Source organism: Polistes dominula, unplaced genomic scaffold, assembly GCF_049000335.1.
Source record: "Polistes dominula isolate Pdom_NZ unplaced genomic scaffold, Pdom_raw_medaka contig_20, whole genome shotgun sequence".
Lineage (NCBI taxonomy): Eukaryota > Metazoa > Arthropoda > Insecta > Hymenoptera > Vespidae > Polistes > Polistes dominula.
Genome location: NW_028301147.1, coordinates 806,979 through 833,875, shown reverse-complemented (window position 1 = coordinate 833,875; position 26,897 = coordinate 806,979). Strand labels below are relative to the sequence as shown.

Genomic DNA, 26,897 nt, shown 5'->3' with positions numbered 1-26,897 from the left:
TTAGTTTGATCACGTTTAATCCTTTCGTTATTACCTATATTTATACTAATCTCGTTCAATCAAATAGAACCCCATATGCAATATAAATTTGAAATAATTTCAAGATATTTGAACTATCTTAATCTTAAAATTGACAAAGTTAATCTAATAAATAAAGCAATTATTTATTTAAATTAGAAAGTAATTCATTGTAATAAGAAGTTAGAGAGTTGATTAGGGGGAAAAATGGAAAGAATTCGAGAGGATAAAATTGATGTGCTTTTAAGGACCCGTTTCGATAGAAAAAGAGAAAGAGAGAGAGAGAGAGAGATAGAAAAAGATGAATGGAAGAGGAAAGAAAAAAAAAAGGATAAACGTTTATGTCTCTTTTTCCAAACGTGTCCAGAGAGAGAGAGAGAGAGAGAGGACCTAACGGTCAGCTCCGGTGGCGAGACACCATTTGTTGTTCCATGAATAGCATTTGGAAATACTACCTACCACATCAACTAAACCAGACTACAAAAGAAAGAAACCTAATACACAGAAAGATATATTTTTCCTCTTGAGATTCCTACCGTAAGTTCTATGGTGCTAGCAAGCTAGCTGCTGTCCTCGCCTTGTTTCTTTTATGTGGTTTTCTATACTAACCTACTATGGTATATCTCCTTTTAGTAATACCCATTATCACTTGACTCAACAAATTTGACCTTTCGACGAATCTTTAAAAGTCTTCTCAGAGAACCTGATATATCTATTATAACATAACCTCAAAAGTGTTCTCTAAGTCCCTTATACTTGAAACTCATCAATCTATTTTATTACAATTTTGAAAAACGAATTGAAGGGATGGGTTAATAAATGATTATGCTTATCATAGGAACACCTGTTGATTCATTTAATTAAATATATATATATATATAATATAATAAATGTTAGATGTCTTTTTTATACAAAAATGAAAAAAGAATTTTTAGTAGTTCCAATAATTTACGATGGCACGATAAAATTGAGATGGGTTTATTTTGGGGAGATACCTATTAACGACAAAGCAGCAAAATTCGTAATACTACGTAAGTACCTAGAAAATTTATAATTATGTATAATAATATAATTAATTAATTATTATTTCGATAAATAATAAATAACTATAAGTAGTATTAAATCTAATAAGCTAATAGATCCATCAGCAACAACCTTTCACCCCCACCCCTATCCGCCATATCAAATTATCGTCCATTACGTCAAACTTCTTCGATGTTTAAAAGGCAAATTTTAATTCGAAACGAAGGAACGAATTCTCGGCTAAACACCGGGGGCCCAAGTCGATCGGGCCCAACCAACTAACCAACCAACCAACCAACCAACCAACCAGATCGGATCAGACCAGATGATCGGAGCAAAGCAAAAGCAAAAGCAAAAGTAAAAGACTCGAGAACAGAGTAGCAAAAAGCGGTAGAGAAACTAATTTGCGTTTTAACCCTTTGCAAGAGCTTACTATACTCTACGTCCTTGCCTCACCCCATAAAAAAGACGCTCGGCACGCCATAAAGACGACAAAGTCCGATTATACGCTTCATTGGAAAATCGTAAAGTTCTTCTTTGACGGGTCTTTTTCTCTCTTCTCTCTCTCTCTCTCTCTCATACTCGTTGGTATCTGTCCCCACTCTTTTGGTTTTAAATAAGAGAGAGAGAGAGAGAGAGAGACAGACAGAGGAACGCGGCTATCTCGCTCTCGAAATAATTTGCAACTTTCCCTCTAATGTGTATATTAGCCTTGCATTTACGACCGCTTTAAAAACCTAAAGTCGCATAAATTATTGTACTTTCGAATCGTTTATATATATATACCACACACGTGTAAGATATATGTATATATGTATAATATCTTTCTTGAACGTTTGCACTCATCGTTAAAATGTTTCAACGAAAGGAAAATTGTTCGTTATAGATATCGTTCGTTGGTTACGAAAGGGGACGAATGAATGAGTTTTTGACCGCGTATCGAGATAATCTTATGTTAAAGATTATAAAATATGTTGTTAAAAAAGAATTTTTTTTATTTCTTTTTTCTTTTTTTTTTTTTGCTCATATCGTAAACGCTCTTTTAAACAAAATAATAATTAATAATATACAACGTTTGTGAAAATAATTTTAAATGCATTTACATTTCAACATTATCGTTCTCCAACATTTGTTTTTTACAATTTTATTTTCTTTTATTTAAGTATAATATATAATTATACTTATATTAATCTTAATGTATATATAAATTACGCGTGTCACGTTGTTTGTCCGCAATGAAGTCCTAAACTACTGAACCGATTTTAATCAAATTTTACACACTTTAAGCAGTTTCATCCAACTTGAAAGATAGGATAGTTTATATCTCAATTTATAATCGCAATTGACTTAAAGACGTGTGTATCGGACTGATTGTGAGCCACAGCAACGCGTGACGGGTCATCCCTAGTTAATTTATATAATATTGGGATCTCTAGCACTTCAATACGCTATCTGGTGACTAAATTCAAAATTAGAGTAGATAGGTCGAATTACTACGCCACGCCCCCTGCCAGAGATCATCCCAATACTTATATTAATAAATATTATTATAAATAAATAAATAATATAAATTGCCATGAATAAAAGCGTTCGATATTTTATCTACGAACACTAGCAAGCAATAGAATAATAATAATAATAAAGTGCGAACAGGTTTTGAAAAGGTATTAACTAAAAGAGAAAATCTGAATTCCATATTCGGAAAGGAAATACACGTATTACACGTATGCAGTGGTGAGGGGGAGGGGGTTGAGCTAACATAAATGGTAATACAAGCAACGCGAACAACTAAAGAAAATTATTTACACGAAAATAAAAACATCGAAATTTGTTTTCATATATATAAATCTCGATTTATAGAACTTAAAATAAAAATAGAAAACAAAATAAATTAGGAAATTGTTTTTGTCAACAAATTTTAACAAAATCTTACAATCGTGCAAACTCAAAAAATTAATTCTGGTTAAACAAATAGAAGTATACACTAAAAATACAAATTAAATAAAATGACAATTTTTATTTCAATTATTTATAATTGCAAAAAAAAAATTCAATTGTTTTAATATTTAAATCTGAAAACATTGGAAACAAAATGTCCATATTATATACTTTGAAGAGAATTCAAATAAAAAAAAAAAATAAAAAAAAAATGAAAAATAATAAATAAGAAAAATGTTATAAGATTTTTATCAGCATGAAAGTAGTAAGAAGAAGAGAAGAACGAGGATGAGAAAGATCAAGAGGAGGAGGAGGAGGAAGAGAAGGAGGAGGAGGAGGAGGAAGAGGAGGAGGAGGAGGGGTATGTACTTGTCCGGATACATCTCAATCGGGGACCCCTCGTCATCGTCGCTCGAATGCCGATCCCCACGGGCCGGGAATAGTCGTTCTTAATTCGATCATCGATCGTCCGTCCGGCAACGTGAATTCCACGCGTTCGCACACATAGCAGCTCACCAATACCGATATAACGGTAGACAACTCGTAAATAATAATAATAATAATAAAAATAAAAATAAAAATAAAAATAATATTGGGTTGTACAGAAAGCTCGTGCCGATTTTGCAGTAGGTTGTATAAAGTTTCTTCTTTTTTGTTAAACAAACCTGACAAGTTCTGAAAGAAGCAAATTTTCAAAGTTACACCATAAAAATTGCAAAATGTTGTGCAACATAAATGATACATATTTATATATATATAATTAAATAAATAAAAAAATCTTAAAATACTTTGTGCATTTCAATCTTCCATCAAAAAAATCGGCACGAATTTTCTTAACAACCCAATAATATTAATAATAATAATAATAATAATAATAATAATAAAGTTCTTCTTTCTCCTACCACAATGCACATACATGCATGAATACAACTTACACATGCAATCCACGTATGCACCACCCTCGAAGTTCGACATCGATTGAAGATAATACATCGATAGAGATCGATAGAGATCGTCGAGGTTTCGATCTATAAAGTCAGGACCTGATTCGTTGTCCATTGAAGCGAATCAAAGAAGAACAAGTGAGATAGAAATACAACTTGGTATTCTCTCTTTCTCTCTCTCTCTTTCTCATTTCTTTTTATTTGCGAAGAAACGGAGAACGGCAAACGTTGGGGCGGCCTTCTTCGATCGTCGTTGGCAGTCAAAGGGGGGGGGGGGCCTTTAATTAAGGGAACATATTGCCACTAATATCCGACGGACAGTGTCAATCTGTCAGGCTACCAAAAAGGCACCGATCTTGATAACGGGTACCTAGGAGAACCGGGACACGGCCTATCGGACACGCTGTCTTCGATTTAGTTGTTCCACCAGATCACCCGGAATTAATACGTTCGACGGCTAACTGAGCAAGCAAGCAAGCAAGCAAGCAAGAATAAGAAGTAAGAGAAAGAGAGAGAGAGAGAGAGAGAGAGAGAGAGAGAGAGAGAAGGACAACTCTTCGAGACAAGTCGTACCATGAAAAGTATCTGTCCAGCTTATCGGTGTCGTCTTTTCTCTTTCTCATTCTCTCTTTCTTTTTCTGATAGAGACACGTTGCGTATTTATCTTCCTTCTTTAAATCTTACTCGTTCGTAAATACAAATAACTCTTAATTTATATATTCGATATCATTTAACCCGTCATAACATTATTACGTCTACTTGTGCTGTAACAGATAATACAAAATAACTGGGACTATAAATAAGTTTGGAAAAAAAACCTAATGTATGCTTAAAATGTATGTAATATTGGAGCTTTGATGATGATGATGATGATAATAATATTAGATTGGCAACTGAGTCATTGCGGATTATTAGTTCCACCTAATTGTTTTTTACCCTTACAAATAAAAACCAAATATATGGTCACCGATAGAATTCACAATGTGCGTAATATTGGAGCTTTAATGATGATAATAATAATAATATTAGGTTGGCAATTAAGTCATTGCGAATTTCGTGTTAAACAAATTTGATGAACGTTGCACTATGACACCATCAAACAAAAATGGACAATACCTAATTGAACAAACTTATATTTTTTAAAGCAAAACTGTTGAATTTTCATTCTTATTTATAATCCACGATTACTTACTTGCCAACCCAATAAAAAACAAGACAAAAAAATAAGAAAAGTTTATGAAGGAATGAAGCGTGTCGAAACTTTAAACGAACATAATCGCGCGAGTGACGAGAGGGCGCAAGGTCGTGGGTCTCGCGATAGAAAAGGTTCCACGGTGGGTCTTCTTCCTTGAGGGACCAACCAACCAACCAACCAACCAACCAACCAACCAACCAACCGATCGACCCGACCCTTTACAGGACCCAACTGCTTTCAGAAGCGAAAAAGGTGAACGCGCACGACAATGCACACACACTGCCGACAGATTACAGGGCGCTTCTTCGTTTCTTCGACATTGGACCGAACCGGATGTCGATTACACACTCCCTCAACCCTTTCCTCCTTCTTCTTCTTCTTCAAGCTGATTCGTTACGATTAAATGCTGCTTCTATTATATATATATATATAGTATATAGTATATACATACACACACACACATTTCTTCTTCAAAAAGCACCTATCTTATCCTACAGTTCTTTTTTTTGATCAACGAACACGTTCCGCTTTTGCTTACAAATTAATCTTAGTTAGTTCTAAAGTAACCCCAATTATTATATATAATAATTTAATATTATAAATTAATTATTGTAATAATTTAAAATTATAAATTAAATTATATATATTAACTATATATTACAATTATTATATTAATATATATTTAATATTATATTGTAATATATTGTATTGTATTGTATTATAATTATAATTGTAATATATATTTAATATTATTATAATATATATATATATATATATATATATATATATATATATATATTATAATAATATATATATATATATATATATATATATATATTATAATAATATATTATATATTAAAAATAAATGATTATAATAATTTAATACATATTATGTTTTGAACGACTTACCGCGTAAAAGAATTTTTTTTAATGAACGTCTTATGGTAGTACAATTCCATCTGCGATTTCTAAACTGATATTGACATTCTCTAGTACCAACTTGAACACCCTTAGCTATCTCTTTTAACAATGATGGTTCCTTTCGACAAATGTCTGCTAATTTTCCTTTCAATCTTCTCGTTTTCTTACAAACCAGCATCGGATCCATCACCATTTGACTTCCTACCGTCCTGTAATCAACAAAATATTAATTAATTAACATTTGAATAATTATTATTACATTATTTCACGTGCCACTCATGTGAAATGTTATCACGTGGCGTTCTAACGTTCAAGTGATTTACGTTTTGTTTATATATAATACTTTGGTTATTCGAGATACCAAGGTTTATGACTTTGAACGTAAACACACACACACACACACACACACACACATACTAAACGGCAGATGAAAACACGATAGTGATGTGTTACGTGATCTGTCAGGAAATTCTTTGTTATTTATTTCTTAGTTTAATATTGTCTCGTGAATATGTATTCAACTGTGTATAATTATCCATGAGATATAATAATCTAATAAATGATTATTATTTAATCGAGATTACGTAATTTTAATATGAAAGATAATTGAAATCATAAACGACACGTGTGCAGATTATATTTGCAATGAGATAAATTATTTTAGAAATATATATAATAAAAATACAATTAATAGAAAAATATACTTTCCATGAAATAAATTATTTTAGAAATATATATTATAAAAATATATAATTACTATATAATATCATTATTTTAGAAATATAATAAAAATATAATTATCATATAATATAATTATTTAGGAAATATATATTATAAAAATATAATTACTATATAATATAATTATTTTAGAAATATAATAAAATTATAATTATAAAAATAATTATTATATAATATAATTATTTTAGAAATATAATTATAAAAATATAATTGTGTGTGTTATATAATATAATTATTCTAGAAATATATAATAAAAATAAAATTACTATATAATATAATTATTTTTAGAAATATAATAAAAATATAATTATTATATAATATAATTATTCTGGAAATATATAATAAAAATATAATTAATAGAAAAATATACTTTCCATGAAATAAATTATTTTAGAAATATAATAAAAATATAATTATCATATAATATAATTACTTTAGAAATATAATAAAAATATAATTATTAAATAATATAATTATTTTAGAAATATATAATAAAAATATAATTAAATAGAAACATATACTTTCCGTGAAATAAATTATTTTCAAAATACAATTATAAAAATAATAATAATAATAATAATAATAATAATAATAATAATAATAATGTTAATTAATTTTAAAAATATATAAAACCATTGAAATTACAACATGATCGAATGATTCATTACAAAAATCAACGAACGATTACATTGACAAATCACGATCGAAATTATAAATGCATTTTCTAGGGAAAAGGGAGAAGTGTAAAAAAAAGGAAAATGATCAAGGGAAATACGGACGATTTATATTTACTAGAAGGTACTATACGTACACGAAGTTTTGCGCTATTTGTTCGGTTTGTTGAAAAGAGAAAAAGAGAGTTTAGAGAATTAGAGAAAGAGAGAGAGAGAGAGAGAGAGAGAGGAAAGATGCACAGAGACTCAGAATAATTTACGGAAGCCACAAATCCCTCGACGTGACATTCGCTAAGTTGCCGGTTATTTAGCCAGGCCATATCTTTCGTCTCCTTTTCAATGAAAAAAAAAAAAAAGAGAAAAAAAAAATACAATTTTGCGCACGAGATTAAGCTTCAAAATCCTCTCATCTTTCATCTATCTCTATTTCTCGCGAATTTTTTTTTTTTTTTTTTTTTTTTTTTAAATCAAAATTCCACTCATTTGTCAAAGAATCGTGGAAGATGAAACGTTCGATGAATTTTTTCCATCCATTAAAACGGAATATTGTAAATGGACAGAGTATCCATAAATTTTTATTGGCAAATATAATCAAAAATTATGAAAAAAAAAAACAAAAACAATTCTTAAATCAATCAAAATTATTATCAAGATAATTCACAATTTATCTTAAACAAATATATATATATATATATATATTTTTTTTCAAAATTATTCTGACAGGAGAATCAAAATTCAAAACGTTGTTAAAAAAATATATATATATATATATATAAACACACGCGTACAATATTTTAATTCAAATTGAACCCTTTCTCCTTCAATGACAAAAAAAAACAAAAAACAAAATTGCGTGCCCATGTACACCAACACAAGAAAAATAATAATAATAATAATAATAATAATAATAATAATTAGAAAAATAATTAATTAACAAAAAAGAAAAGTAGTGCGAGTATATAAAACGCAGCTTTCTAGTTTCCCTTACCTTAACGAAATATAACTCGACAGAACGATTGACTTGAGTTCCCTCCCCACCCACCCACCCCCCGAAAAGGGGGAAGACTTAAGGGGGGGAAAGAAGGAAGAAGAAAAAGAAGAAGAAGAGAGGGTAAGGGGAATGAAGAAAAAAAACTTCAACAAGAAAAGAAGAAGAAGAAGGAAGATTCTTTCAAGACAACACAACCAACCAACCAACCAACCAACCAACCAACCAACCAACCAACCAACTAACCAACCAACCAACGACAACGACACGATCGTAGGTTGAAGGATCCATGCACGCGTATAATTTCGATCTTCTCAGAGAGAAAATGCGAAAGTCTCTCTCTCTCTCTCTCTCTCTCTCTCTGTGTGTTTCTATCTATCTTTCTCTTTCTCTTTCTCGTGAGTACAAGTAAACGAGCATTCCTATCGCTCGTAATTTCTTTTCCGTCTCGAGAGAATTCTTTCTCGATCATTCGCGATCTCATGGCAATCCCTTCGGTGTTTTCCCTCCCCCTTTTCTCCCCTTCCTCCATCCTTTACCCTCCTTCTCATCCCTCCTCACACACACACACCGTTAACGATCCATCCAACGAGTAACCAACTCAACCAAACAACCAAACAACCAAACAAATAAACAAACGGACGAACAAACCAACGAAAGAAAAAATCACTGAGAGAAAAGACAACAGTTAGAGAAAAAGATACGAAATGTTGGTGGATGATTACCAGGATGAATGGATGGATGGATGGATGGATGGATGGATGGATGGATGGATGGATGGATGGATGGATGGATACGACACTCGAATCGTAACGAACGGGATGACGCCATTAAGATAATTAAAGTCCGCGTGAGTTATTACGAAGACGATGACTTCGAATCCGTGCATGAGCTGGAAAATACGACATTTTGAAGAAGAAAAAGATTAAAAAAAAAAAAAAAATGGAAGCAAAGAGAGTGAGTCAAAGAGACTTACATGACATTTTGATACGTCATTGAAACTGAAATGAGATTTAATTAGTATCATTCTGGCTTTCATTTCAAAGTGATATATGTTATTTTTAATATTATTATTATATAATTAATTATTATAATATTTAAATATTATATATTTAATATTTATATTATTATATATTTAAATATTATATTTAAACAAAAATTTCTATATTAAAACTTGATTTGTTACAGAGAAACGCAGTTTAATTTTAATTTTAAAAGCCAAACATATCAAAGATGCAAAAATCACAAACTAGAAACTTATTATAAATATATTTTATTTAAATTATTTTAATATTTAAATATTATATATTTAATATTTATATTAAAAAAAATTTATATATAAAAACTTGATTTGTTACAGAGAAACGCAGTTTAATTTTAATTTTAAAAGCCAATAAATCAAAGATCCAAAAAAACCCTTACTAGAAACTTATTATAAATATTATATTTAAATTATTATAATTATTCAAAATAATTTTCAAATAAATATACATATATCCAAAGACTTAAATATCTCAAACCAAATATATATATATATGATTTAAACCATTTTCATAATTATGGTCACATTTGTCAAATGAAACTCGATGAAACTGAGAAACTCGAAAAAGATTGGAGAGAATGGAACGGATAGGAACATACAAGAAAAACAAAAAAAAAAACCCCCCAAAAAAAAAAATCAAGAAGAAGAAGAAGAAGAGACGTTCACTCGAAGTCGACCTTCGTTACGAAACGTTAATTAAGATCATTAGTTCTGCGTCGGTAGGATGCCGGGTCGCGTACACGACGGACTCTCGGGAATGCAACGACCTTAATGGCAATAATTCCGTTAAGGACGGTTGCTGCTCGTCGTTCCTCGTACACGACGGCTTTCCTCGGCACCATGGCTTTTCGAGGTCGTTCTCTTCGATATATCGAGCCCTTAGAACGAAGTAACTAAGTAACTAAGTAACTAAGTAAGTAAGTGAGTAAGTATACGTATATACAAAACGAATAAAAACAACAAGAAGAATCAAGAATCCGAGTCCAAGATCGGTCATTGCGTAAATGCAACGCGAGAAAGAAGAACATGAAGAAGAAGATGATGATAAAGAAGGGGGAGGAGTTGGGAGGAGGGGGAAGAGGGGTTGGGGGAGGGAGGGAAGGGCAAGGGGAGACATAGAGTGACATCGTCATTTGGGAAGAGAATTCCTATAGCAAGCAAACGCGACCATAACTACTACTGCCCACAAGAACAACTCGTTCGTATGTGTGTGTGTGTGTGTCAAAGTAAACCATGCACATGTGTATTCTGAACACACCACTCACATGCCTAACCAGGAAAACTAAATTTTCCACTCTGGAGATCTTTCTGTTCGACTCATCGATATTTCCGTCGGTGATCTAGCGCAACGACTTTAACTCCGGCAACTTGGTTTGTTACTCACATGCATCAACTTAACTTACTCTTAGTATCTACGTAATCTATGCGAACTATTTCGTGTTATGCATCAATCTGCTTCGCCTAGGAATAGGAATTCACGTTAGTAATGCTATCGTTGAAAACGAATATGTTGGCAACGTCAACGACGAAACGATGCTAAGAATGAAACGAAACAAAAATAATAAGAAAACTTTTCTATGTCTTTTTTTTTTTTTTTCACAAATCAGGTGAAAAGATTTGAAAGATAATTTTGTGATTGAAGTAAATCTCACGTTGTAGGTATGTCTATTAAAAATCAAATGAAGAAGATTTTGAAAGACAATTTTGGGATTAGAAGTAAAGTAAAGTAAAGTAAAGTAAAGTAAAGTAAAGTAAAGTAAAGTAAAGTAAACCGGTAATGGGTGAACAAAAAAAAAAAAAGGAAATAGTTTGGACAGGTTTGAACATTTAGTTGTTAGTCGTGGCTAAGATCCATTTTCACTTTGTGGTATAATAAAATGACGAACGTTATCGCAAACACGTAGCGTTTGACTCCACGCATCTTGGTTATGTCAGATGTATCTCTCTCTCTCTCTCTCTCTCTCTTTCTCTCTCTCTCTACACACAAGTCAAACTATTAATAAACTCCCATACGATGAGAGAGGAAAACTTTTTTAATGGTAGTTTGAAAAGTGTCTGGATGAAATAGAAATGGTTTACTCTCTTCTAAACGTAAGAGAACGAACTTACGTGTGATTCTCTCACTCTCTCTCTCTCTCTCTCTCTCTCTCTCTCTCTTTTTTGGGTTCACCCTGTGATATCGATTAACTCGTTTACGATTCGCTTTTACGATCTTTAGATTCTTAAAATCATCCTATCGTTTATCTTTGACCGATAAACGTTTTCAAAGTTTCTTGACTCGCGTCGTGAAAATATTTGACTTGACGTTTCCTCGAAAATGACCATTTCATTTCCCGTAAGGAAATTTATTCAATTTTTTACATGGACAAAAAACAACACACACACACACTGATACACACTAACTCTTTTAAACCAGGAGTTAACCACCAGAAGGTTTCATCGTCATTTCTGAGAACTTGGAAATGATTCTAAGCGTATTAATTTCCTAAACTATTTTAAATATCCATTTCAAAACAAATATTAATAATAATAATAATAATAATAATAATTGTTATATTAATTTAATTCAATGTTAACACAATAAAACTTTGATAATACTCATCATAAAACGTGTGTTACGATTAACATATTAAAATAAAAATAAAAATTAAAAAAAAAGGGCTAAAAGTGATAGTAAGAGAATAAGGATGAAAAAAAAAGAAAATATTACAAAAGGGAGAAATAAAAAGTAAGTTGTGATACTGTTCTCATGGTCTAAGAGAGGATAGAAGGCAAGAAAAGGTAGAAACTCGGGGATGGATCTGTCGTCGTCGTCGCGAACGAAAAGCGTGGAGAGGCCGGTTAGGGCGGCCGACTTATTTATTGCCTCATTAGACGCACTCACTTTGCTCGAAGGCAGCTCCACGCTGTCTGCTCGGATAGACAGTGACGAGAGCAACGTAGCTGCTGCTGGTTGCTGGTTGCTGGTTGCTGCTGATGCTGCTGGTTGCTGCTGGTGCTACTCGTTCGCTAGCTCGGCGTGTGTGCTCTCGATGAACACAAGAGAAGTAAAAGAAAAAGAGGATGAGGATGAGGAGGATGAGGAAGAGGACAGTCGAAAGGACCAAAAAGAACGAAAAAGAATAGAAAGGAAGGATCCGTTGCAAGGGCCGCGAGTGAGGACTCTGCTGCTGCTGCTGCTGCTGCTCTTCGATTCGGGCCCGAAAAGAGGATCTGCACTTTTCTTTCTTTCTTTCTTTCTTTCTTTCTTTCTTTCTTTCTTTCTCTTATTGGCTTTTGAAAAGAGGGAAGAAGAGAATAAGAGTCGTTTGGTCCAACGAAATTCTTCGAATATCTCCCGGCGTATTGAACGAGACTCATGGGGATAAGAAGAAACGACGACGGAAGTCGGCAAACCTTGCGATCAAGGACGTTTCATCTCCCAGTTTATTCACCTCCCACTACCCCTTTCTTTTCATTTTTCTTTTCTAAACTTTCTTTAATAAGAACAATTATTTTTCTTTAAAAAAAAAAAAAAATTGATATAAAACGTTCAACATGATCATAAACCAATGACGTTCCATGTTCAATTTTAACTACGATAACAAAATTTTCATATATTTTTTATTTTGTATACGCTAAAAAACAACTTATTGATTTTCTTTAATATTACTTTTTTATCTACGATTGGATGATAATGGTATGACGGTAGGTGTTCAAACCACCCACCGATTCTTAACGAGCACCATGAACATGACGAAAGGTAGACGAATAAGGGGGAATTCACTTGTGTTGCTTTTGGCGTGTTGCTATTCTACGACGACGATTGATGTTGTACTTCCTCGTTCGTACTCTCTCTCTCTCACTCACTCACTCACTCTTTCTCTATTTCTCTTTTCATTTTCCTTTTTGTCATCTTCTTCGTCGCAGACGCCAGAGCTGACGCCAACGCCGACGGAAGCAACAAGAGAAATGATTTAGATTAAGCGCATGGTATTTAACAACCCCAAGTTGTGACTTTGAATTTCCTCTTACTTAAATAATTCTATTTCAACTTTGATTCACGTATTTTCACTTTCAACTTGAGTGGAAATAATCGAAGAGGAGTCGTCGAGAGTCGGCAATGTTTGCGAAACATTCGTTTTGTTTTTCATTTCTTTTCTTTTTTCTTTTTTAGTTTCGTTCGCGGAATGTTTGGAGGTTGATAGAAAAAAAAAAGTAAAAAAGAAAAATTATAGAAGGCGTAAAAACGCGAGTGCGACATGAATAAAAAGGTTGAAGTGAAACGAGAATGTCTCTCGAACAAATTGGTGGCAAGGGTCAGGCCACTGAAGGAGCCCGCCTGGATCGTTTCTTTCGGAATGTCAAGGAATCCCTTCTACCTCCTCCTCCTCCTCCTCCTCCTCCTCTTCTTCTTCTTTTTGTTGTGTTGGTCGAAAAACTGAAAAACTTCGAAATTGTAAGCAAGCAAGCAACAACAGTTGCAAACCTTAACAACCATAAATCCTATCCGCTTGTTTGAAGCACAGCACAGAAACTACGAGAGGTTCAATTGGTGTCTCTGATGAAAAAGTGGGACTAATGAAAGAGGGATGATGAAAATCATCTCATCATCGATAAGAGGCACATGTTATAATTTAAAATAAGGGGGAAACAATTATTCCTGGCACGTAACGATAATGAAATCGATAATTGGAAAGTAGCCCAATAAAATTAGAATAATCGACGATAGTCCGGAGCCTCTTTAAATTCCATACATAGCAGGGTGCTGCTGCACCCATACAAGCGTTTAATCTAATAATTTGAAATTCTTTCTCAGAGTTTGCCTATCTCTCCTAAAAAAAAAAAATAAACCCCCCTTTGAATAAATTCCACAAAAATCGATCGTCCTTTAAATACAAAATGCAGGACTCAACAAAATGACCGGAAACGATCGGTGAACGCAATATCTCTTTCTCGACAACAACAACAAAATCAATGGTCAAATTATTGAGTGGATTCTTATGCGAGTTCAAGAGAATGAAAACGAAAAAGGGATGAGGAACCAAGAGAGGTACGAAGGGCAGGGCAAGGCAGGACAGGGCAGAGCAGGAGGGGAAAGACGAAAGGAGAAAATTGAAAAAAGCATCCGAGCATTAACTCACGCCTCGCATAAAGTCGCATTAGTACCGTACCATTGGTACGGCAAAACCGTGACCGATTGGCCACCCTGAGGGGGTTAACTCCCGGTAAATCATTCGTAGCCATTGTGGTGGCTCGTGAGAGAACGAGAGGAAAAGAATGGGCTCTCGAAGAAGAAGAAGAAGAAGAAGAAGAAAAAAAAAATAGAAAACAGAAAGACTATACTACGGTGAAAGTCAAGTGCAAAAGGTGTAAGAAATGGGGGTGGGGGTGGGGGATGGGGTGTCTGGAACAACGGAATAAAAGTGAAAAAGAGGTAAGTGAGAATCTCGTGTGTGGACTCTTGTTTGACCACCTATATCGTGAAATAAAAAAAAAAAAAACAAGTCAAAACGTAATAGAACGCGTCGTGAATGTTTTATTATTTCGTAAAGCGTAACCGATGAGAATTTAGAGAGTAGAATTTCTCGGACCTTTCGTTCGATTCGAGCTTGCTGAAATGAGAGAAAACGAGATATTTATGAACGTGACCGTGAAAAATCGACAATTCACAAACAACGGGGTTGTTTATTAAAATACGAGGAGAAGAGTATTATAAGAGAGTAGAAAAAAAAAACAAAAAAAAAAACCAAAAAAAAGTAACATAAGTGGTGGTAGGTACGTTCTCGTTTTTTTGGGGGAATTCGCAAGCAACCTCGCGCGAAAGCAACGAGTACGATGCACAGCACAGGTGAGAGGGTGATCAAAAAAAGGAAAAAGAGATAGAGAATGAAAGAGAGAAAGAGAGAGTGAGTGAGGGAGAGAGGGAGGGGGGCAGGGAGAGCATCGAGTTGTCCAACCAGCGTGAACGTAGTCGCGGACTGCCCACTGCGGCTCATTGGCCGACTTGTCGAGTGCGAGACCTCGACCGGAACGCTATCGCTTTTATTATCGTTGTTCCTCTGCAACCGAATCCTCTCGTCTTGCAAGTTTGCTGATACAAGCATTGATTTGCAATTATTCTCATATCTTTGATAACTTTCTATAAGAAAGAGAAAGTATTTCTTTTTTTTTTTTTTTTTTTTTTTTTTTAAACCAAATACCGCCAATGTTCTCGTCCCTGAGTCGGGGTCCTCGTAGACCATTTCTTGAAGATCACGAAATAATATTGTTCTACCATCTACGTCTTCGGTATACTCATCAGTATTTTATGCACCGTCGTTCGATTCACCCCCATGTGCGACGCCACGTGACCACCTGCTCATCTTAATCGGCGTGATTTGATGACGTTAATAATGATGTCCCGGTTTTGTTGTACAGTCGGTGTATTTCTACGTTATGGGGTCACATTCTAAACTCGGATAATTTAAAATACATACGAGAGAGAAAGTAAAAAGAAATATTTTGGATGGTACCTTGTTACGAATTCTTTTTAAACAAACGTTTCATTTCATTTTGATTTGTTCCCAATAGAAACTGAAAACTCACAACTCTTTTTTCTTACTTTATTTATATCTTTCTCTTGGCTAAGAAAGTTAAATGCCGTAAAATCAGCAGAGTCGAGAAAAACCGCTCCAAGTGGACGTAGAAAAGATAGAAAGAGAAATGAAGAGAAAGAGAAGAGAAGAAGAAGAAGAAGAAGAAGGAGGAGGAGGAGGTGGAGGAGGAGGAGGAGGTGGACTTGAAAGGGAAGGCAAAGGAAGAAACGTGGAACCGAAGCTCGTGTATTCCCCAAGTCCTCCCCGTGTCCTCGCGTTTCTCCGGATACCACCACCGAGCAAACCAAGCGAACCAACGAGTAAAAGAGAGAGAAAGAAAGGAATATATATCCGCGAAGATTCTCTCTCTCTCTCTCTCTCTCTCTCTGGCGAAAGAGAAAGAAGAGAAACCTGCCGACTTACAAATTATACGCGCTCAACGAGATTTACGGGTGACGCTTTGAGCGAGACCATTGTCCATCCTCGCTCACTTCTTTGCCCTCTTTACTCCTCCACCTCCACCTCCACCTCCACCACCTTCACCACCACCACCACTCTCTTTGGTCGTCTTTGTCCACGCGAAGGGAATCCTCCTTTTCTCATCCAGAGGTTCCCGAACGTCTTTCTACGCTTTCGTCCCTTTCTGTCCTTTCCAACTAGCTTTAACGTAAGAGAGATAGATAGATAGAGAGAGAGAGAGAGAGATAGGGGGTAGTATTCGTCGCGAAAAAAAGCGGAGAATGCCGATCGACGAAAGAGAATCCGGTTCCGATCGGAGTAATCGGGTCCCGTGCTTTTCTCTCTCTCTCTCTCTCTCTTTCTCTTTCTCTCGTGAGAAGGACGTTACTTGCAAACTCGATGACGGACGATCTACGATTTACGATCTCACGAATGTCCTGCAAAAATCGGCTCAAATCTTTCCATTGAAAAAGAGATAGACAGAAGCAAATAACCCATAGAATGAGAGAATCGTGAAAATAATTTTGAGAATCGTCAGGGTTTCGTTTTTTTTTTTTTTTTTAACCCATTATCCACCAATGGCCTTTTTTTACGATGCATTTTCAAATTGTTTCTTTTTAAATGAAATTACGATCGTAAAATTTGTACTTCATGAAAATATCATACAATTCTTACTATTTTAATTTTTACACACTTTTATATTTCAATAAAAATACAATTGTTGCAAAAAATAATTTTATTTGTTTTAGTATGAATATCATTATAAAGTTAATTTAATTTTTGTTGTTGCGAAATTACGTATTGTTTTATTATATGTATTATTTTATTATTATTATTATATGCATTATTTTACTAAAATTCGTATTGCGATGGGTAATGGATTTAAAAAAGCCTTGTATCTACACTCAACAACAACAACAACAACAACAACAACATAGTAAAAACTAAAATATATTTAAAGTTTGAGACGAGTCAAGTTAAGAGTCTTCTTGAACGTTTGAAGAAAAATTTAAAACCCACTCTCCTCTCTCTCTCTCTCTCTCTCTGTCATCCAACTTGAAACGTCGTCGTCAAATACCTGTTATCAAAACAAACGGTCTACCTTCCTAATATATTTATCAAACACGCCATGGTCGTCCATGGTGCCGACGGATCGGCGAGGAAGGGCTGCGAGACGCGCTGATAGAAACACCGACGAGAAGAGACGAGTGGTTAAGAACAGGTAAGAAATAAACGCGCATAACTGACTACTCAACTAACGAGCTGAGAGATTGTACAACACATCTGACTCTAAGAACAGAAAATACCCTTTAAATCGTAAACCAATATTTGAAGGAGGCCCTTTTAAAAAAGGGACCTCTCTCTTCTACCCCCATTTTCTTAGCCCTTTTACGAACACAACCCGACACGATTTTACCTACTCAAGGTCGCCTATAAGTATACATATCTATTTTTTTTTGTTTTACATTCTAAAAATCACGATTGTCATTTTACTTTTGTTCTTTGAAAAGACCACGCTATGAAAACCGTGAATTGAGGGGTCAAACTTTGGGATGAGAACACTGGCAGGATTTGGTATTTGTACCAATGAACTTTTCTCTTCCTAATGCCAATTAATAATAATAATTATAATTATAATGTGTTACATAGACGGAAAACTATTAATCAAAAATTAACACGAACGTTCGAATTACTTTACGAAAGTGTGATAGAGATAGAAGATGACAATTCATCTCCGGATACTTAAATCTCTTTCTATCTATCTCTCTCTCTCTCTCTCTTGGGTAGCAATTACGCGATAAGGTTATATCGTCGTGTAAACATTTACATACCAAAGTGGAGTACACAGTGCCTACTCCGAGCTACTGAGTAATTTACCGTTTCCCAACGTACAATCCTCTCTTTTTATTTCTCTCTCTCTCTCTTTTTCCATCACACGAGAATGGGGCACATAGTACGCGATACACCACAGACGTTTCTTTTCTTTTCTTTTTTTTTTTTTTACGAACGAACGTTTCTTTTCTTTTTTTTTCTTTTTTTTTTCTTTCCCATTTGCCCCATTTGCGAATGACATACCTTTAACTAAATAAAGAAGAAGAATTTGCAAAGGAAAAGAAAGGGAACGAGTAATCTAGCAAAGTAATGCTTGATAAATTACCACGATGAATAATTCATTGGCGAAGGCGTAAATCTTAGACGTGTTTCGCCGACCGATGGAAACGAAAAGCCGCGGCTTTACAATTACCAACTATAAAACCAAGAATAAATATATATATATATATATATCTACTTTCAATCGTTCGACTCACGCTCGTAGAGATCTCGTTGTTGTGATACTGGTAAGTGAATAATCGTCATAAGGATTTACTACATCGTTAATCGTTTTTAACGCGAAAGGGTGAAATATTAAACTAGGGGGTGTGGGGGTGGAGGTAACTAGGGGGTAATTGATAAGTCTGATATGTCGTATGATTGAAAACTCGACCATTTCTTTACAACGATTGAACTTTCTTGACTCGTACTTTCTCAAAGGTAAACACCTTCCCGACACCTCCCTACATCTAATTAACGTCTTTAACAACGCCTTAACACTTGTAAGAACCATTTTTACGAGTTCGTTATGTAATATTAATTTAAAAAAAAAAAAAAAAAGATACATAATTTGATATCAATTAGTTGGATTATATCAATTTACGAGTTAGTTTGAACATCGAATGATCGTCAAGATGAAATGGAAAAAATGTGAGATCGTTTTGAGTATTATTTCATCGTAAACGATTTTAAAATTTCATTGTAAAAATATAGAACGTGATAATAAAAATTAAAGTAAATCGCACGTGAATAGAAAAAGAGGTGAGAGATTGAAAAAAGATAAAAGGTGTGTTGTGTTCCCATGAATAGAGTGGGATATTCCAGACACAGAAACTCGTCGTTAACATCTTCTACTTCTGTCGTTAAACTCGTCAAGGTTAGTAGCACTTAAGAAAAAAAAAGAGTAAAAAAAGAATTTTCCCTAGATATTTTGTCCTTGTGTTCTTTTCTTTCTTTTTTTTTTTTTTTTTTTAACTTAACGTGCGTGTGTACTTTTCTAACGCTACCAAGCAAGCAGCAGATACCAAAAGTTGTTGTATTAACGCAGAGTGACGCGTGTGTACGTTTAGCGTTGTTTGTTTGAACCATAAGTTTTTTTTATGGTCGTCACGTGTCGCGGCGCTAAGGACAGAGTCCCTTTTCTTTTTTTTTCTTTTTTTGTGTTAAACACCTCATCTTCTTCTTTTAACTGGTGCTGACTACTTTTCTTTATCTCTCTCTTTCTCTCTCTCTTTTTTTCTCAAACGTCAACGGAACGTCAACGAGAACGGCTTTTCTTCGGATAACGGTTTGACAATGAAACGTGATAACTACTACTACTACTACTGTGGCGTTTATTATCAAAAAAAAAAAAAACAGTCTCTCGCACACTTTTTCAGAATTTCAAATGCCACATTCCCGAAATGAGAAAAAAGATTTTGTCTCTAACACGAAACAGATCCAACAAACGTTAAGAAACTTATTTATGGTAGGACGATTGGAAAGATAAATTCTAAGAGAAAACTTACCAAAACGATCCGGTAATCGGGGTGACGAGGAGGAGGTAGATAGCAAGGAGAACGGGGCGCATCTCCGTCCCCTCTGCCCCTCTTTTACAAACTCCTTCCTTCCTTTATAATTTTTCTTAAGTTCAAAATCTTCCTTGGTGCACCAAAAACTCCCCTTACGAAAGAAAATTCGACCACCTTTCACCTTACTACAGTCCTCTTACCGATCTAACGCGAGATAATATCAAATCACTCTACTTTTCTTGATACGTTAATGATTATTTTATGATTCCTTCCTCCCATGGGAGGTGAAACAAAATTAGACCGAAACTCGATGATAATGATGATGATGATGATGATGATGATAATTGACGTTAGTACGATGACGTTCTTTTCTCTGAGTTCGCGTGCGAAAAGAAGTAGAAAGGACGGAAAGACCAAGTCGAGAGAAACGGATAAGGACGAAACCTTCATGACGAGAAGAGAATCCCCTCTCTTTCGGTTTATCTGTCCCCGTTCGGTAGACAACGACGACGACGAAGCATCTTCCGGTATCGCGAGAGGGATTCGATTCTCGCGATTCGGAGGAGAACGCTCCGGAAGAACTTTGACTTCCGGTCTCGTCAAAGTCACTAGCCCTCTCTCTCTCTCTCTCTCTCTCTTCTTGTATCCCCACCCTTGTTAGTCGAGGACGGACTCGTTCCTCTTCTCTCCCTCTCTCTCCCTTCCTCACCCAAAGACACCGGCGGCCACCGCGAAGAACGCGAGGAAGGGCAGTCAGGCAGGCAGGCAGGCAGGCAGGCAAGCAGGCAGTCGTAGTAAAACGGATCGTAATAAAACGGTCTTTTCTTCTTCCGGCGGGGACAAAAACGCGTCGCGTTCCTGCCAGAACTACGTCACCACGATCTTTGAGTGTTGCTTTACCCCCACCCAACCAAGTTCTGGGCAGTAGAGAAGAGTTGCCCCCACCAACTTCTTCTTCTGCTTCTTCTTCTTCTTCTTCTTCTTCCTCCTACTTCACCACCACCACCACCACCACCACCACCACCACCATCACCACCACCACCTCCATCTCCACTTACTCCTTTCGTTCTTCTTCTTCTTCTTCTTCTTCTTCTTGTTCTTAGTCTTCTTCCCCAGAAAAGAACCGCCGTCGTAGCCGCCACCATAACCACGTCGTCCACCATCGATCGTCACGACTAAAACTCAACAACAACAGCACCGCGAAATAAAAAGCAACAAAAAACTACTGTTCATAATAAAATTGTTTATTTTTCTAATCTAATCCGATTGATAAGAAAGGAGAAGAAGAAATGAAAAGATATCACGCACCTTTCTTGAAATAATATTACAAAAGGAAAAGGGCAACAATAACAACAACAACAATGACGACGGCACGTGCATCGTACGTGTCCGTCCGAGGAGGTGGAAAAAGACGACGCATTTGCCGCTTCACGTGAGGAGAGAGGGAAAAAGATGGAAAAGAAAGAGTGGGAGAATAAGAGAGAGAGAGAGAGAGAGACAGAGATAGAGATAGATAGATGAAAAAAGAGAAAGAGAGAGAGAGAGAGAGAGAGAGAGAGGGAGGCCACGATCGCTCTCCGTGCGAGACTGTTGCGAGCTACGAAGAGAGAGGCAGGTGAGCGCCGCACGGCGGCGCCGACCAGCAACCGCATCAACTCTTCTTCCCCTCTATCTTCCCCCCTTTTCGACCAATGTCCCTTTTCCTCGAATAAACCTAAAGATTCTGCGATAGAAACCAAAATCTAGTTACCCATTAGAGAAATGATAGGACCAGGGATGTTCCTTACTCAGTTTTACCACCCTTCCACTATTTCTCAAGTGTCATCTTTCTAGTACAATGTATCAAAATGACAACTGTAATAATATAAGACTTGTATATATGTTATATTATAGTTGTAAAAAGAAACGATAATATAGTTAGAAAGATACGTGTGTTCTCGTGGATACGTGTTCATGGTGGTCAGAAAAGGTTAGGGAAGATTCAGCAGGGGGGCCACATTACAGCTCATTTAGCAGCGGGTTCCTTTCTTCGGCGCCCCAAGAGAGATCATCACCGTACCTGGGGGGATCATTCTCCCTTTCCTTTTCTTACCTTTCTTCACCACGATACATCTTTCTCGATTTCGCGAGAGATTGTAAAAGAGAAAAGTTTCAGACTGAGAAGTCTGAGGAAAAGGGATGACGAGAGAAAGAGAGAGAGAGATAGAGAGAGAGAAAACAGAACCGGGGGGATGCTCAACCGAATTGTCTTGGCAAAGACTACTCGCGCGCGACCAACACAAACACGGAATAGCCAGTAATTTATGGGTGAGACTAATTACCGGGGAATGCAGCTCCTCCGAGAGACCTCTTCTCTGTTCCCTCTCTGGTCCGTGAGTTAGCCAGACCAGTTTTCAGAGACGAGGAGGAGATGGAACTATCCCAAGCCCACTTCTACTACCATTCTTTCCTCCCTTCTCTTCTCCACTCCTTCTTCTTCTCCTCCTCCTCACCTCACCTCACCTCACCTCTCTCCCACACATTTTTTTTTCAAGTTTCTCTTCGTGAGTTATCTTTAACGCGCGTTTTACCAGCAGTTACGTAGGCATCGTCTAGTTCGTGCTAAGAATTTCAAATTGCGATCTATCCAAAGGTAGATCACAGAACGTCTACGGTCATCTCTCGCCAGGACACAGTAGAAAGATGATAATGAAAGAAGGAGGAGGTTTTCCCACGCGCCGTCTTATTCAAGGGAACGATTGTGGTAGGGTGTTGGAACAATACCCTAAGACGTTCGACGTCTCTAATTTCGACATTAGCCTGAACCAGCAATTTCGAGCTGAGTTAGAGAGCTCGGATGGATTCGTTGTTAGCTACCTCTCTCGATTCTTCTTCGTTAAATGCCATTATACGTTTCACTCGAACACCCGGTTGCCGCATGAGTCGTGAATTCCTGAGAACCTGCCTGGTCGTACCTGCCGCCGCATATCAACCTCTTTTACCCCCGTCTTTGACTCCTCCTACTACTGAACAAATTCAACTACAACGAGCTATGTACCATTGGGAACTTTCCTTGTCTCTGTGAAATAACGCAGGCTCTCTTTTTAAAGTCTCCTTGACCCTATACGCCGCTACGAATCTACGAAGGAACGTTGGTTGTGGGATGGTAAAAGGGGGGACGACCGTGCAGGACGAACAGAACGGTCGGACAGAAAAGAACAGGGGAAAAGGGGCAGAGGGAGACTACACTTTTTGCGAAGGATCTCGCGAAGCAAGGCCGTCGTCGTCGTCGCAAAAGCAAAGTCTTGCAACTCGTGACCGAGTAGCCGAAAATCTTGGCTGGTTGAGACCGTGCCCGTGTCATCGGTCCCACGAGGAAGAAAGAACGTTCGTATAGCAAAAGATTGAGCCCTTTTTCTACCCGAGGGCCCCAGGCTGCTTCCACACTTGACGTTTCCTCGATTTATTACGCCCTCCACTGCTCGTCATCCAACTTACGATATACTCATGGAATTTTGCATTCGTCCGTCTATTCGTCGACGATGTTTAAAACGAAGGAGGATGTGCATTCCATCGAAAGAGGCTATCGAGATAGTTGGCTGTTATACCAACCTCCACCACCACCACCATCACCACCGTCAACCGAGACAACCGACGACAGAAACTCGTTCGAGACGTCAAACTTTTTGTCTTCTCCGAAAGATCTTCGTCCGATCGTCTCACGAAAATACCTAAATTGAAAGAGAACACAAGAGAGAGAGAGAGAGAGAGAGAGAGAGAGAGAGAGAGAATCTAAAAAGTATATTATACGAACATGCTGAATATAGAACTTAGCTCACGGGGAATAAAGATTGGTAAGAAGGAATCGGTATAAAGGTCTAACGGTGTTCCGTAACCGTGACGAATATCGAAATACGTGGAGCAATTTTCACGGACGTTTCGAGTAAAACAGCGAATACTCTATCGTCTATTTCTTCCCCCAATTATCTGTAGGCGGTACTCTCTCTCTCTCTCTCTTTCTCTCTCTTCTCTCAGGTGGTTTCGAAATTACGGAGGCAACGATCGTTAATTCGAGTCGGTAGATACCGATCGGTCTTCTCTAAGCGACGAGTTTATACGGCGGCAGAAACCTTGCGCTTGCCCGTTTCTATGGTTAATAAGCGCGGCAAATCCGATGCGAACCGTTCTCTCTCTCTCTCTCTCTCTCTATCTATCTAACATTAGCAATTCTGCTTTTGCGATCAAAGTGGGTAAACGGATGCCCGAGTAAACCCGCGCGCCGTTGCAATTACACGCCACTTACGAGAAGTTGGCCTTAAGACGATTCACGCGGCGCATATTTCTATCTCACTCTGATTCTGTTTCTTTCTAAGTGTATATGTATATGTATATGTATATGTAAGTGTGTGTGTGTGTGTGTGTGTGTTGGTGAACGCGCCAGCGTCTGCTGCGTTCGTCTTTCTCTAGCGAGTTTCCACAATGGTAATTACGAGACAGTACGCTCGTAAATTTCACGTAGGCTAAACGTATACCTGCCGTAGCTGCTGCCACTGCCATCGGTTGCACCGTGTTTCAATGTGAGCTGCTGCGTAGCTACTTTCTATTTCCCATAAGATCCCAACCATATAGGAGAGACGTCGATATGTGTTTCGCCATACCAACGACGACTAAGACGAGTAAGACGATGGATCGAGAATCGAATAAAAGGGTAAGGAGGCTAACCGGCTGGCTGGCTGATCAAACTACGATCGAGTTAGACCCCTGTTCTCCACTTGTCGTCCTCGGTGCGTAGTCATAGTAGTCGTCTTTACTATTCCTCTTTCTCAATTATATTACTTTACCATGATTATTCCTTTACATCTTACAGGATGTTGCATAAGTAACACATATACATACACATATGTATGTATATCTATCTATCTATCTATCTTTGTTTTGTCTTTAGCAAAATAAAACTATGCCGAGCAAGAGACGGGCACGTTTCAACGAAAGCGAGAAGATTACTCCTTGAGAATAAATAACGGGCCTTTACTCAAGTTTAGTAGTTTCTACTTTTTACATTTATCATCCAAACCGACTAGTTTTCTTTTTCTTTTTTGTATTACGTATCTAGTATATCTTGATATTATACTCTTCTCCATTTCTATTTCTTGATTTTCTTGATCGTTCCGGTATCCCGGAACGCAGTTTCATTTCTTTTATCTAATTTTTCTTTTTTTTTGTTTGATCGAGACATAAGAATACGAAGAACGGTACAATCATATAAAACGCAACGACACAAATAATAATACATGAGGATCGTCTCTGAGAAGAGAAACATGGGCCGTTATTCCATAGTCTGTGTTAGGTTGGTACGTAAAGTTCACACAGCTTTTAGCGAGATGGATCGTTTTAGGAGCGGCGAAACGATGTTAACGAAAGGGGAAAGGTGACTCGAGCTCAGAGCGCGCTCGGAATACGTCGTTGAAAAGGACGAAAGGACAAGCGAACAGCACACCGAGTATGGTGCATTATGCGAGTGAGTTGGCTGGCTGCTTGGTTGGCTAGCATTGCGCACCGTGGTGGCGTGCCAACTTTACGACGACTTTCAGAAGAATTCAAACGGAGCTTGGACTCCGCCGATATGGAGAAACTTACACGCGTGATATTACAATGGGGGAATGGAGAGAAAACTAAACGAGAGAGGGTCGTGGCTTGTAAATAGCGCTATTATCCTTAGCCACGTTTCCTGAACGAGGAAGAAGAAAAAAGAAATGAAATAAAACGTTTCAAATAGAATATACTAGCTCTGCTCGATGATATCATGGTTGTTAAATGTATCGAATAATTTCAATGTTGTCACGTTCCTCACGCCCATAAAAAAAAAAAAAAAAGAAAAAAAAAACTATTAATTTATTAGTTTTATTTTCAAACTGTTGTTAGGTAATTTTATCGAAGAGAAAGCAGCAAGCAAAGTTCCAAGTGCTATTTAGGAAAACGTACGATTATCGATAAACACGTTCCCGATTTACTTTTCTTTTTTTTTTTTTTTTTTTTTTTTTTAAATCAATCAATTGATTCGTACAAACTCTTATGTAGAAGTAGAAGCGTGCACGATGTGGAAAAAAGTGAGGATTTAGAGAAGGAGGTAGTCAGGAAAGCGAATGAAAGAGGCCGAGGTAGATTCAAAAGGAGTACGGTGGCGCGGTACCACGGTATAATAACAGACCGCCACGGGCCGAGGCTAGCTGATGACTTCATTGAACTCGGCTGCTGCCCCAGGCTCTTCGTGGGCCCTGGTCCCGAACTCCGGGACCTCCCTGAAACCGCCTCAAATTATAACACCGCCCTGCTGGACCTCAAGACCCGCTTCTGATGGGCCTCCAGAAAAGAACAGGACCACACTCTCTCGCTGCCTTTTCATTTTTAACGATTTTAGCGATTTTACCAAACGCCTTTCTCCTCCTCCTTCTCCTCTTCCACCACTTTCTCTCCTCCTTTTCATTCTTTATTCTTTTTTAAGTATCGTACGTGTCTTTTCACGTTCGACAATTTCTTGCATAGATTCGACGATAATTCACCACCACCACCATCAATCTCTGAGAAATTAAAAATATAAACATTCTGAGAAAGGTATCTAACTCAAAGCTAAAAATAAAGTACCACGTAACAACACTCAAGCTCATAAAAAATGAACGAGTCAACGATAGTTGGTCATATCGTTGAAAATTCCTTAAAGCAATATACCCGGTATTAGAGTGGCATTAGTGACGATAACAGAACCGATAACGCTAGAAAAAATGGTGGGTGGGTAGAGAAGGGAAAACTATGAGAACAA

At 36.7% G+C, this 26,897-nt stretch overlaps 1 protein-coding gene across 2 annotated transcripts in view; it reads right to left on the bottom strand.

Moving 5' to 3' along the window:
* LOC107067419 (protein Wnt-6) overlaps window positions 1-26,095 on the bottom strand; it is a 40,368-nt gene extending 14,273 nt beyond the window's left edge. Inside the window, exons 1-2 of one of the 2 annotated variants that reach the window (XM_089177365.1) lie at window positions 20,099-26,095; window positions 6,030-6,250 (exon numbers count right to left, since the gene is read on the bottom strand). In XM_089177365.1, coding sequence (XP_089033491.1) covers window positions 6,030-6,250; window positions 20,099-20,160 — 283 coding nt within the window. In that variant the 5' untranslated portion in view covers window positions 20,161-26,095. Of the gene's footprint in view, window positions 1-6,029; window positions 6,251-12,367; window positions 13,833-20,098 lie in introns of those variants that run through there. The other variant, XM_089177366.1, reaches the window with a different exon arrangement.
* Between the last annotated feature and the right edge of the window lie 802 nt (window positions 26,096-26,897).